Source organism: Hyperoodon ampullatus, assembly GCF_949752795.1.
Source record: "Hyperoodon ampullatus genome assembly, chromosome: 8".
NCBI classification, from domain to species: Eukaryota; Metazoa; Chordata; class Mammalia; order Artiodactyla; family Ziphiidae; genus Hyperoodon; species Hyperoodon ampullatus.
This window is the reverse complement of record NC_136921.1, coordinates 80,323,743-80,337,368: the sequence shown is the minus strand read 5'-3', so window position 1 is coordinate 80,337,368 and position 13,626 is coordinate 80,323,743. Positions and strand designations below refer to the sequence as shown.

Below are 13,626 nucleotides of genomic sequence, written 5' to 3'. Positions count from 1 at the left end.
TTCTTTTGTGCTCATATCAGCATTGAGAGTACCACTTTTCATATAGATATTAAAAACACTTAAGAACCAAGTAAATAGGAACACAGGCAGAGATGTGTCTCTTCTGTGGTTCCTAATCACGTGTCCTTAATTTTATAAATCACAGAAGTTAATAATTATTAGTCACTGAGAAAAGAAATCACTTGAATAGACAATATGTATTCAAATAACCAGTTGCATTTTATGTGGGAAGAATAAAAATGAATTCCATTTTTAAATTATATATGTAATATAGGAACCTTGCAACATAATAGAAAATATAACCACCATGATCAAATAATTGTGCAGTTAGGCAGGGTCTAAAAATATAAAGATTAAAAAAAATTGTATCCAAATTTACCTGGCAACATGATTTTTTTTTTGCATGCATATCTTTCTTTTTTCACAAAGGACCCATTTTAAATAGCTCATGATATATTTTAGGCAGTGAACTTTATCTTATAGATGAAAGTGAGTGATTATAAAACTATAGAGAAATACTTGACATCCTTTCACAATTTGACGTCCAAGGCTCACGTTTCACTTGTGCTGTGCAAACAATCATATCTGAAAGGAGAGGCCACTGAGGATTTTGAAGATGAGGGCTAGCTGGTTATTCAGAAGAAATAACTCTTCATGGCTGGAGGAGCACAGTATATAAATCACTTGGCTTAGTACAAAACACGTGGTACACATTCATAAGCTTGTGTTTCCTTCCAGATGCCTCATTCCAACTCTTTGCCGTCATGTTGTTGGCTGGCAACTGTTGCTTTGTTAACCTAGACACTGGAAAATGATTTTTGTTTTCAGGAAGTCTGAATTAAAATTAAGAGGAAAGGTAGTGCTGGGGAGAGGGAAGTTGTTTTCTCTACCTGGATTCAGACATGAGAAAAATAGTTATTTTTTCTCACAGAGAAAAATCAAAACCCACATGATTGTTTTTATGTAGTTGAAATCACCCATATGGTGACTGAAAACAAAGTCCTCTAAAAGTATTTAGCAAGGGCACCTAATTAATAAGACAATCAACTTAGGTTCTGTTTTTACTTCAACTCTTAAAGGTAAGGTTTTGTTGTCTTCCTTAATTAAAACTGATAGCATTTGCTGGGATTGTTTCCCTTTTAATGTTAGGTATAAAATGTAAATATACTAGGAATTATAGAAAAGACAGAATCAAAATGGAAAAAAATAGAAGAATAAAAACATTTTTAAAAATTTGTCAATGTCTTTTGTCATTCTTAACAATGACTGAAATATGGTCTTTGTTTAAAAGAAAAATCATAGCTATCTTCTATGAGTACTTGTTTTGGGCAATACACTATCCTAATAAGCATGTTACATAAATGATATATATAATACATGTTTTTGTTTACATCTGAGCAAACTGAGGCTCAAAGAGGGTAAGTAATATGATGTGGCCATACAGGTTGTAATTAGTCAAGCTGATTCCAGATTCAGGTCTCTATGATATCAAAGCCCATGCTGTTTTCTCTGTATGCCACTACCTGTATAATTTTTGTATAATTGGTAGCTGAAAATTATCTATAGAATTCAAATCAACCTGTTTCAGTTTGGGGGAGGCAGGCATTGAAAACTTGAGGTTTTCTATTTTTTTCATATACTTTATATTTTTTCTCTCAGTAGATCAAAATGAAATAATTGTCATTCCAACAAACACAGAAGAGAGTATGAAAAATGGAATGAGGAGAACAGAAATCAATGTAGCAGGTGTTGCCAAAAGTAACAATGTGGACATGGAAGTTGACAGACTATCAAACTATCAGGTATATAAAACTGATACTGCTAGAAGTTACAAGGAAAATCATCTTGCTGCTTCATCAGCACCAGATCAAAAACTGATTCAACCTAGTGCAGAAAAGACAAAAATGCAAGATGCAGCAATTCAGACAATCCCTTCCTGTGACAGTTTTGATGGGAATCACCAAGATCGTAATTTGTCTGATGTCAAAGTTGATGAAAGTGTGCAAACTTCAAGTAACAACAAATCAACTCAACACTCATCTTTAAGCCCACAAGATTCTTTAGATACCTCAAGAGAATTTGAGAGTCAGGGCCCCCAAATTATATATACAAAAGAGCAACTCACCATAAAAGATCCAGTTTGTGCACATGGTAATGATGATCTTTTGCCTCCTGTAGATGGGACTGATAAAAATTCAACAGCTTCTTATATAAAGAATTATCCATTTTACAGACAAGACTATAATCCCAAGCCAAAACCTTCAAATGAAATTACAAGAGAGTACATACCCAAAATTGGGATGACTACTTACAAAATAGTGCCTCCCAAATCTCTAGAAATATTGAAAGATTGGGAATCGGAAACCATAGGGTACAAAAATGATCAGGAGGTAAATACTTTAGGAGAAAAGGACACTCATGAGAATGTGAAATTAACTGCAATCCAAACAGAAGATCCTGTTATTTCTGAAAGCCCAAAGGAGCCAGAAGCAGACCTGAAACCAAAGCCTACCCTGAGAACAGAGCATCAGGTGCAAAGTGAGGAGAGCTTTACCCACAGCACAATGTCAAATCCTCTGAAACCTGCTCCCAAAATGACGAGAGACACTGGCACAGCTCCTTTTGTGCCAAATTTGGAAGATATAAACAGTATTTTGGAGTCAAAACTTAAATCTCGGGTTTCAAATCCCCACTCCAAACCAAGTTCTTTTTTCTTGCAGATGCAAAAAAGAGTTTCAGGTCATTATGTGACATCTGCAGCTGCCAAGAGTGTTCAAGCTGCCCCTAATCCTACTCCAAAGGAACTAATAAAGAAAGAGGTGGAAAAGGATACAGTACCTCCTCCAGAGCCAGCTCTTTCTCCCTTAAGTAAAACAACTCACTCTCCTCCACAGCCACACATTCAAAACACTGATGAGGACAGCAATCAGAAGCCTACTGAAACCTCTCCCCCTCCCACAGCCCCCAAACCTGTTCCTCTTCCCAAGAGTCAGTTAGCAACACTTAACCTGAAGACTCTGAAAACGTTTGGTGCCCCTCGACCGTACTCCAGCTCTGCTCCTTCACCGTTTGCCCTCGCTGTGGTGAAACGGTCACAGTCTTTCAGCAAAGGTCGTACAGGGTCACGCAGTGAGGAGGTCGGAGGTGCATCCGCCCGAGCTCCAACTGACACAGAGGGAGGGAAGATTCCTTCCGTAAATACGTTTGTGGACATCCCACAACCAGGTGTGAAAGATAAGGTAAATGTAACCTTTTTAAAAGTAAGGGATTCTTATACAACATGGTTTCAACGGGGTTAACAAAGCATGTCGGTTTGTTTGTGTGTTGCTTAACTCTGAATTCATAATCTACTATCAAGCTACTGTAGGAAGAAAAGAGTAGTAATACACAGAATCTGATTGTTTATTCTCAGAGTTATTATAATTCTTATAACTTGATCAGATATTACTATAAGGTCATCATTATATAATTGTATCATTAGGAAATATTTAAATTTAAAGCTTCTTTACTCCTACATTTGTATAGTGTACTAGTCCATAGTTCTGACTCTCTAGTTTTCTGTGTTTTGCTTATCTCAATTTGTTTATAACTTTTCTGGATGGTCTGGTTGACTTTATTTTCTTTTCCAATTCTCCATAATGGCAAAATAGTTTTAATTACATAAAAACATGAGCAGTATCAAAGACTAGATAAAATAACCAAACATCTCTCAGCTCTGTATTTTCTATCATATACACTCAACCTGAGCTTACCAAACATTGTTATATATAATTTAAATTAAAACCAGAGTTTAAATAGGTAATTTTCTTAATATCCCATTTTGTTAATTCAGTATCAACTTTCCAGTTATACGTATGTTGAGCAAAATATCACTTAACCACCATCTAACCTTAATGGTGTACAAAAAAGGGATTTGTTGACTTCATGTTTGATCAACTAATGATATAATTTGCTAGATTCAAGTAGTATAGTCAGGAAGAAATTCACAGTATGAATTATGATAATCCCCATGCAATTTTTAAAAAACACATTGTGTACTTTTACTCTGATAGTGTTTAAAGAATACTTTCATATTTGTATGACAGTTCCAGAAGCATTTTATACTATTTTTTCAAACACTCCCAGAGTAACAGAACATTAACCATATTGCCAAGTAAAGACTTTTCCATAATTTTAAAGCAATATTTACCTTGAAAAATATTTCTTCATATGTTTTCACATTTATGTTTATTACTTTGATATCATATCAGGAAGAGATATATGATGCAGAGATTAATTCTTTACTTGGGAATAAAGCCTGAGGTTTTTTCTTAGAATGGAATACCATTTCTAAACAACAGAAGCTTGATTTATATAATACAGTTTTTGAGCCATTGCCTGAGTTCTGTTTAGCTCATCTTTTATAAAGATACTCATCTGGCAGTTCGAAAAAGACATTTTTAAGATTGTTTGAATACAGTTGCCAGTTAAATCATTTACTAAATATTCCTTCCTAAGAAGTTTAATTAAATTTTTGATTCTTAAATTTGGAAATTTCTAATATTTATTTTTAGTCTCATGAGAAAAATAAAGAAAACATGGCCATCAGTTAGCCCCTGTGACTTCCAGAAACACAAAATAAGCTGTTATATAGTCACTAATATTCCTTTATTAGAAGATACATTAGGTTCAACAAGTATGAAATTACCAATATTTGTCCATTTGTACCATCAAAAATAATTTCACAACACTAATATATTGGAACTATGAAAATGGTTTTTTTTTTTTTTTTTGTCTGTGGAATTTTTATTATTACTTTGGCTCTTCTAGCCAACTTCACTGGAGAAATCGGCATTATTTTATTTACTCAAGGACTCAAGGACAGTAAAATTACCACTGCATTTGTGAAACAAAAAGAGGTATCACTTTCCTTCCTTAGCCTCCTGAGTTCAAGATGAGGGAAAGTAATGCCCTCATCTTCCAGCTGAGCTCTGGCAGCAGATAACTCAGTGGATGAGGAAACAGAGCTGAGTCTTTATAAAACACCAGTGAGGCAAATGGTGGTTCTTAAAGAGCTACTGATGATGAAAATGTTTTGCATAATGGCCCATTCTTCACCTGGTATTCATATAAATATTTCACATTTATTTTTATAGGAAAATAACTCTGTACGTAATGAACAGAATCCCCAAACGCCATCTCTGACTGACGGCCCATCATTCACCCTTAAGAGACAAAGTTCTTCAACATTCCAAAGCTCTGACCCAGAACAGATCCGACAGAGTCTGCTGACTGCAATTCGTTCTGGAGAGGCTGCTGCCAAGTTGAAAAGGGTAAGTTTTCTTTATCAGATGGGTGACAGTGGGTTTATTTTCAACATTGTCAAACTCATACTTAGGGGAAATTGTTTTCTGGCTTTTAAGTCTGAATAGGGAAGATGCCAGAAGTTACTCTTTTATGTCAGGGGTCATTTTTGAAGTATAAGCTGAGAGAGTACTTAAAAATATGTCAGGTCTGTTTTCCAAAACATGGGCCAGGTGCAGAACACTAGTTTTGCTCATTATTATATATCTATATATAGAAAGTGCCTTGGACTCTTATTTTAAAAAATTGTGTTAGCACAGCAAGAAAGAGTCTTTTGCAAAGAAAGTCCCTCCTTTATTCCAGAAAAGCTGCATTGTTGTAGGAGCCTGCAAGTTTTCAGTCATCGCTCCTACAGTCATCAGTTACTACCATACGTGGGATTGGGTGGTTGGGCGGGGGGAGGAGTTTTATAGGCTAAACCAAAATAATGTAGGGAAAATCTAGAGAATTTAGATGAGATCTAATGCAGAAATTCCAATCTTAATAATGCCCTGCCAGAGTCTAGCTTCTCCTTGATGTAGGAGAGCAAGGAGGTGTGCCCCTTTCTTGGGCAAACACCAAAAAGCGTCACAGGGAATTATGTGCAGATGAGTTTCCTCCCTTTGTCGCCTTCATCCTCTGAAAGAGGATGTGGTGCAGCCTTGAGCCTGGCATCCTCACTTGGACCTCCCAGAGGCTGTAGTTTCCCTAAATGTCTTTCTTGTTCTTCCCTTAGTCATCTTGGTTGCAAGTTCCTCAACACCCAAGACAAGTACTCATTATTTCACTGACTCCCTAGGCATTTCATTTTGTGAATTCCTTCTCTAATCATTTTAGAAGCTATTTAGAGAAGAGTAAGAGACTTGTTGAGCAAAACACTGAACTCAACAAAAATGAAATCTGCCAAGGAACAGGAATGCTGCAAAGATAGAAGAAGGGGGGAGGCATCCTCGCGTGTCTACACAGCCAGCCTTGCCTGTGTCAGCCAGCTTCCTGGATGGGTTTCATTGGAGCCCTGGGTGACGGCCGTTCCCACAGAGGACTTGGCGCTCCCATCTGGGCACACATGGTGACAAGGCAAAATATTGTGTGCTGTCAGGAGTGGAGGAAACATGAAGGAATAATTCAGGGGAGTAGGTTTGAATTTTGTGGATTATTTGTAGAGTTTAAATTAAGGTGCCAGGCAGCAAAAAAACAAAAGAAACCAAAAGGAATATTGAAATCGGCATTTCACAGGTCATGACATCTATATTTTGTGGGAGGGTGGGGGGGAATATGTCCTTGTAAATAAACTGTACATTCTCATTTATGAAAATAATTCTATTTCTAATTGTTTCTAATCTTGTAAATTAAGGATGAGTTTCAAAGTTCTCAATTCAATAAATTTGATAAATATTTTTTTAAAGCAGAAAAATACCAAAATTGTACTAGATACTGGGGATACAAAATTGAATAAAATGAAGCCTCTGCCTTCTGGGTGTTCATAGCCTGGGACTGAGAAACAGTGGTACCTCAGGCTCATGGGAGAACAGAAAATAACTGCAGTGCCTTTGTACTAAGTCAGTGGATATATTAATCAGTTTCAGTAAGCTAATTGCAGAAAACAGTGCATTAAGTTGGAAATGCCTTTTAGGCCAACAGAATTTTACAGGCAAGCAGCTGTATACTTGGTGTCTTATGGGCTCCGATTTGGCAGTCTCTTCACGTATAAAATTCTCATTGCTTCCAGAATGAGCTGGATGTGAATCAACACGGAAAGCAGGCCCTAAATGATGATCCTATAATTGTATCCTGTTTATAACTCATTACTTTAGGTTCTATTGAGTCTAAATTCTCTCTCTCAGTAGGAGGTTACTGACAGCTCTGACTCCCTATAGTGTCAGCTCCTAAACTCTGTTTAATGAAAATTCCTTACATAATCCTTTTTCTTCCTTCTGAAGAAAGACACAGGGTCCAGTAGAGTTCATGATATCTACACTCCATGATCAGTACCTTCACTTCTACTTATATATGCTAAAAATGCGTTTTTATATACCAAGACTCAGAAGAACATTGTTTGTAATAGCTCCAAATACATATAACCTTAATATCCCCAAATGGTAGACTAGTGGTATATTCAAAGCATCGACTATCAAATGGCAATAAATTGGATAAAATACACACAACAGAACAATGTAGATAGAGACATAGAAAGATATGTAAAGTTGACAGCATGCAAAACTAAATTATATTATTCAGTGATGCATGCATAGGTGGCAATTATTTTTAAAAGTGAGGAAGTAATTATAAAAATCACAATAGGGTTACTTCCAGAGGGGAAGAAGAAGTGCTGTTGGGGGTGTATTAGAGCAAGACGGGCACACAATTTAAGAGGGAACTAAAAAAATTAGTAATCAAGATAATATTATCTTAATGCGATATTTAAAAATATACAAATTAATGCAAAAATCCACGATAAAGTCAAAATTTTAAATAAAGACAAGACCAGTAGGGAGCTGGAGTAGGGAGTATTCTCTTGACCTGGGTGGTGGGCTACATATATGTCAGTGTTTGTTTTCATTGGGCTGTTCAGTGCACTGCTCTGTACGTGTATTATATTTCAAAAAATTGCAGAAGGTGGTAAAAATGGACACAAGAAGGCTCTAATTTCTTGTGATCTTTGCTTAAGTCCCATATTTCTGTCCTGTTCTGAACATTTCTTCTGGTTTGTTTTACATTCTAACATTTCTTTTATAGAACAGCAGTTACAGTGCCAAATAAAATCTCCAGTGATTTTGACAGTGGGTTTAGATTGTTCATCAGCAAGTTGGCTCCGTGTTTGCCTGTATTTTGGCACCCAAATGTTCACTTTTACTCCAGGTACCAACCTGCCTTATGGCTCTTGTTCATACTTGAGCAATTAACCTTCATTAAATAGTTGGTTCACATTAGAACAATTATCTAGTTGATTGCTCTAGTGTAAATGTAGTCGTGACTTTTCATGTTTCTTAAGGCTTTTTTCCCATGCCTTACCCCCAAGTCAACCCACATATAGTCAAAGCGATTTGTCTTCATATAAAGCATTAATAAATCTAGCACAGTATTTTCTAAAATGTGTTTGATGTTAAGATGTATGTATGACAGCAAATTGTTTTCAGAGAATAAGAGATTAAGTCATCTATTATCATTGACTTGTGTTGACACAAGAACTTCTTTGGCTGCTTTTGGTTCTTGTTGGTGCTCGACTTACTAAGGTTATTACACTATTATAAGGAGAATATAGGTTTGTAAATATAAAAGTCTGAAAATAAACTGATGAATGATATTTAGTGCTTGGTATTAAGTGTTTCCTCAGAAAATAAAACTTATCGTTAACTAGGTAGAAATCTGAAGGGAAGAGAAAACCTGGATAAGTCACTCAGGATCTTCCTGGCTTATTTTGTTTAATTAGTCTGCTTTTTATTCATATTTCCTTGGTTTGAATTTGAACAGTCCAAGTGTTTCAGGTTGGCAGCTCTTTCCATGTATTTTAAAAGTAAAAATAAATGATGGTTTCATAGTAAGAAAGCTATGTGAATATTCCTGAAAATTTCTTGAACTTCAAGGGTAGACAGTCAACTAGTAGATGCTTACATCAGTAAATTCTTAAAGTTACTTTTTAAAGATATCTTTATTACTAGTGTCCTGTGGTCACTGTTCAAAAAATTCAAGCAATACTTTTATACTTCATAAATGTTTGTAAAAAGTTACCATATTTCATCTAAGAAATAGTCATCGAGTTACACTGACCAGGCACTAAAATAACTATGAGTATGAAGTAGGTATGAAGTGGCATTAAAATAGACAAGGTCTCTGACCTCAAAAAATTCATAGAATAGTATTCTAATGATATCTTCTCATGTTTGAAGTTTAAGTAAACAAATTTTTAAATAACAAAATACCATCTCCCCCCAGAGTAACTGCTCTGGATAGAGTACAGTGTAACCTTTCAGACCACTTTTGTCATATATAAACATTTATTTTTTCTAACAAAAATGGAATCCTCTGTAAAACACTGTTAAATATATATCTATCTCTTGAAGCTTTCCCTTTTATTACATACATATCTATGCTATTCTTTTAAAACTATGTAGTATTTGGAATTCGCTGGTGGTCCAGTGGTTAGGACTCTGAGCTCTCACTGCTAAGGGCCCATGTTCAATCCGTGGTCAGGGAACTAAGATCGCATAAGTTGCGTGGTGCAGCCAAAAAAAAAAAAAAAGACAACATAGTATTTGTATGAATGAACCATAGCTTATTTGCTCCTTACTGGTAGACATTTAACTGGATTCTAGTTTTTCACTCTATAAATGATGTTAAAATTAACATCTTTTACTTATAGACATTTAGAACCATCAGTATGTTTTTTAAATGCTTAAACCAAATTTCCTCTATTTTACTTTACAAAGGATATGAGAACTGCAACTTTGGCAAGAATTACAAAAATAACCCCTCACACACAGAGAGACTTTTCAGACCAAGATTACATAACAAAAAGCCATTACCTGTCTGTCTGTTGGCTGTACTTGGAAAGTAGCCCCACATGAGTACTGAATAGGGTGCAGATAAGTAAGTGTTCCTTCCCTTGGTGGCAACTTTTCTGCTTAGCTATTTTATTTCAGGTGGATGGTGTCAACCACTCTACTCCATCCTGGGTTCATAAGACAGTCAAGAAAATTGATTAGTTTAGATGATCTATCTTTGTTTAGTAAAAGGCAAGAAATGAAGCACCAGAAAACCAAAGCCAACCTAAATTTGCCAACTTTATTTTCCTTTTCACTAACTTACTCTGTTGCTAGGCAGAATCTGTGGCCTTTTGTACTTCAGTTCTCTTCTTATGAAAAGAGGATAATGTTTCGTTATAAAGCTGAACTGGTCAAATTACAATCAAGGGATGAACCATTTTTCTTAAAATATTGTCATATTTTATATGTAATATTTCAAAATATTATACCTACTTACTATTCAGAATCCAGATAACTTTCTTCTACATTCCTGTAAGTAATGTTGAAATTTCAAGCTATTTAGGAAATTTTGTTTTAGTGTTTTTTATTCCCTTACAGTTTGTAAATAGGAAACTTTGCCATAGAATTTTGGAACTTAGGAGATTATTCCCTAGTGAATAAACTCCTTTTCATTCTGCATTTGTTTTGGCAAAACAGTTATAGGTTTGACTTTTTTAGCCCTTCAAATGAAGGCATTTTAAAAACCAAAGCTAGTTTTTCTTATAAATGAGGGGTACCTGGGGGAGTAACTTCAAGTTAATATATATCATCAATATGAAAATTATAGAATTCATTGCTTTGTGGAATTTGCTTTATTTTTCTACATTCTCCAAGGTACTTTGGGGGGGCCAGAATTAATCTAGCTAAAAATGCGCTTTAACAACTTGGCCTGCAGTCTGCTTGTGCTCTTGTCCTTTGAGTTGATTTGGTAGTTTTGTAAAGACTAAGGTGTGTTCATGGATTATTTAACTTGTTTGCTGTGGAAATAACTCATTTTTAATTTCATGGTAGAATGAACATTTATTCTTGATTATTTGAAATTTATTGAATAATAAATACTAAATGTTAGCATTTACAATTAAGTAGAAGTTAAAATGTGGTAATTGTTGAAAATTGAAAATTAGACAGCTGTCCCATTTTAAATTGATGGGTGCAAAGTGTGTTTCTTTCTCTTAGGTTACAGTTCCATCAAATACAGTATCTGTGAATGGAAGGTCAAGATTCAGCCACTCCATGTCCCTTGATGCCCAGGATGGCCATTAAATGTTGCCCTGCCATGCCGCACTTCACCAGCTCTATTGCACAGAACGACTTCATACTGATGGAGAATGTTAGCAAATGTATGTTCAGATGTACACTAATATATTATCTATTAAAGCATAAGAACTTGTGCTGTGGCTTTTAATGCCAAAAGAAGAATTACCAGAATTTATAATTTATAATAATATCTTTGGCCTTTTTTGCCTTAAGAACTGAATATGCTGCTTTAGAACTTTAAGACAAGGTGTTAATGACTTTCATTTTTCTCAAATGAGAAATAGTCACCTTTTGTTGATTTCACTTATTGACACATTCTCTACAATCGTGACTTAGACAAAGGGATAAATTAAGATTCATAGACATATATTTGTATGACACATAAATAACTGGGCAAACATAGATCTGACATTTGCTGCCTCAATGTTACAGTTTAATTGGAAATGTTTATGTTATATTAAAGCCCATAATAAATAGTCCATTGATGGATATAACATGTTATGGGGTGGGTACCCCATCCTCTAAACATAAACATTATGGTTTCAGAAATCCTGGTTTTAATTAAAGTGATTGATAGTCATTATGTAGTTCAGATGCTAATATTCTAAATAGTAATATATATTTACATTAAAGCTAAAATTGTTAAGCAAAACAATGCCTAATTTGTTGGCTTGTAACTGTTCTGGGGTCTAGAGCTTGTTGATGTTCAATTCCTACTTTAAAAATTTAACTGCTCATTTATTCTAAAAGCCTTGTCAAACAAACTGATGTTATGTTGGTTTTTACTAAAGCTACTGGGATATCTGCCTCTTTGGAAAATGTGTTGCTTTTTCCCGTTTAATAAAAGCAAGTTATATATTTGGGATGCGTTTTAAAATGCAGTTTGTGTCAATCAACATATTTGTGCACTTCACCTGATGAACACATCTCCATCAGCCAGTAAACAAATAAGTAATATAGTAAGACCGACCATTTATCAGGGCTCCCTGGTGTGTATGAGCCCATGTATTCTAACTCCAAAATGCATAACATGCTTAGCAGAGTTCCTGACACATGGCAAGTACACATTAAGTTAAATATTGCTGCTATTTCCTTGAATCAGACTTGAAGAGACCCTCATGTATGGAAACCTAAGCTATGTCATTATAAACCAATAGGGAAAGGAGTGACTTTTTGAAAAACTGTGTTTGATTATCCACTTGGAAAACAATACATTTGGATTCCTAACTCAAACCATAAATAAATATATTTGAGTTAAAGACAGCTTTTAAGAGCAGTATTTTAAAACTTAGATGAATATATTCAACATTTTTCAGACCTCAGCATAGGAAAATTACTTAAATAAGACAAAGGCACAGTAATAAAAGATATGGTACATTTACAAATATTAAAATTTAAAACATATGTACATTAAATACTATAAAAATGAAAAAATAAGCCACAAGAAGTTTTTAATATATATAAGCATTAATTTATAAAAATGTAAACATTTCTGGGCTTCCCTGGTGGCGCAGTGGTTGAGAGTCCGTCTGCTGATGCAGGGGACACGGGTTCATGCCCCGGTCTGGGAAGATCCCACGTGCCACGGAGCGGCTAGGCCCATGAGCCATGGCCACTGAGACTGCGCGTCCGGAGCCTGTGCTCCGCAATGGGAAAGGCCACAACAGTGAGAGGACCGTGTACCGCCAAAAAAAAAAAAAAAAGTAAACATTTCTAAGATTCATGAAAAGACTACTGAATAGAAACATGCACAAACTGAAAAAACAAAGGGTATTTCTTACAAGAGGAAATCTGAAAGGCTAACAAACATATGGAAAAAAATACTCCAGTAATAATCAAGGGAACACAAGGAGGTGTACCACATCACACCCATCAAGTTAGTAAAAATGTAAGTTTCAAAATAGCAAGTGTTGTCAAGGGCAGTGAAGCAATGGGAACTCTTTTACTGTCGGTGGGAAAATACACTGGCACAACCATCAAATTTGCAATATCTAGTAAAATTAAAGATCTCTTATCATGTTACCTTAAAGAAGTACTTATGTGTGTGCTTAAGGAGACATCAAAATGTTCATGGCAGCCTTGTATATAAACAGCAGAAAGGAGTCCTAACGAGCGCTAAACATTGATAGTATATTCATATAATAGACTTTTGTACAACAGTCAAAATGAACAAATTAGAGTTATGCATATCACATGGATACAACTCAAAAATAATAAGGAACAATGGAACAATGCTTATTTTATGATGCTTATATAAAATATAAAATATGCAAAGTGATACTATGTATTATGGCTGTAAATATAGAAAAAATAAAATACACAGGTTTGCTGGTGGGAATCAAGAAATGAAGATCGGATTGGGGAGATTTATAGGAAGCATCAGTTGTGTTTGTAGTACAAACTGGTTTGAAAACAAGTTTTACTCCAGGGTTTAGCAAACTTGAAATAGTTTGTAGTTATTTTTTTTAAAGATCACACAGGACTTAGGGGGATATACATATTAACCATTAGTACACATACAATC

General features: G+C 35.0%; 1 protein-coding gene across 1 annotated transcript in view; it reads left to right on the top strand.

Annotated features, from left to right (window-relative positions):
- The window catches only part of COBLL1 (cordon-bleu WH2 repeat protein like 1), a 172,919-nt gene extending 160,954 nt beyond the window's left edge, over window positions 1-11,965 (top strand). The window contains exons 12-14 of the mRNA XM_079710748.1: window positions 1,660-3,239; window positions 5,136-5,312; window positions 11,022-11,965. Of these exons, the coding sequence (XP_079566874.1) occupies window positions 1,660-3,239; window positions 5,136-5,312; window positions 11,022-11,108 (1,844 nt within the window). The 3' untranslated portion in view covers window positions 11,109-11,965. The remainder of the gene's footprint in view (window positions 1-1,659; window positions 3,240-5,135; window positions 5,313-11,021) is intronic.
- The last annotated feature ends 1,661 nt before the right edge of the window (window positions 11,966-13,626 follow it).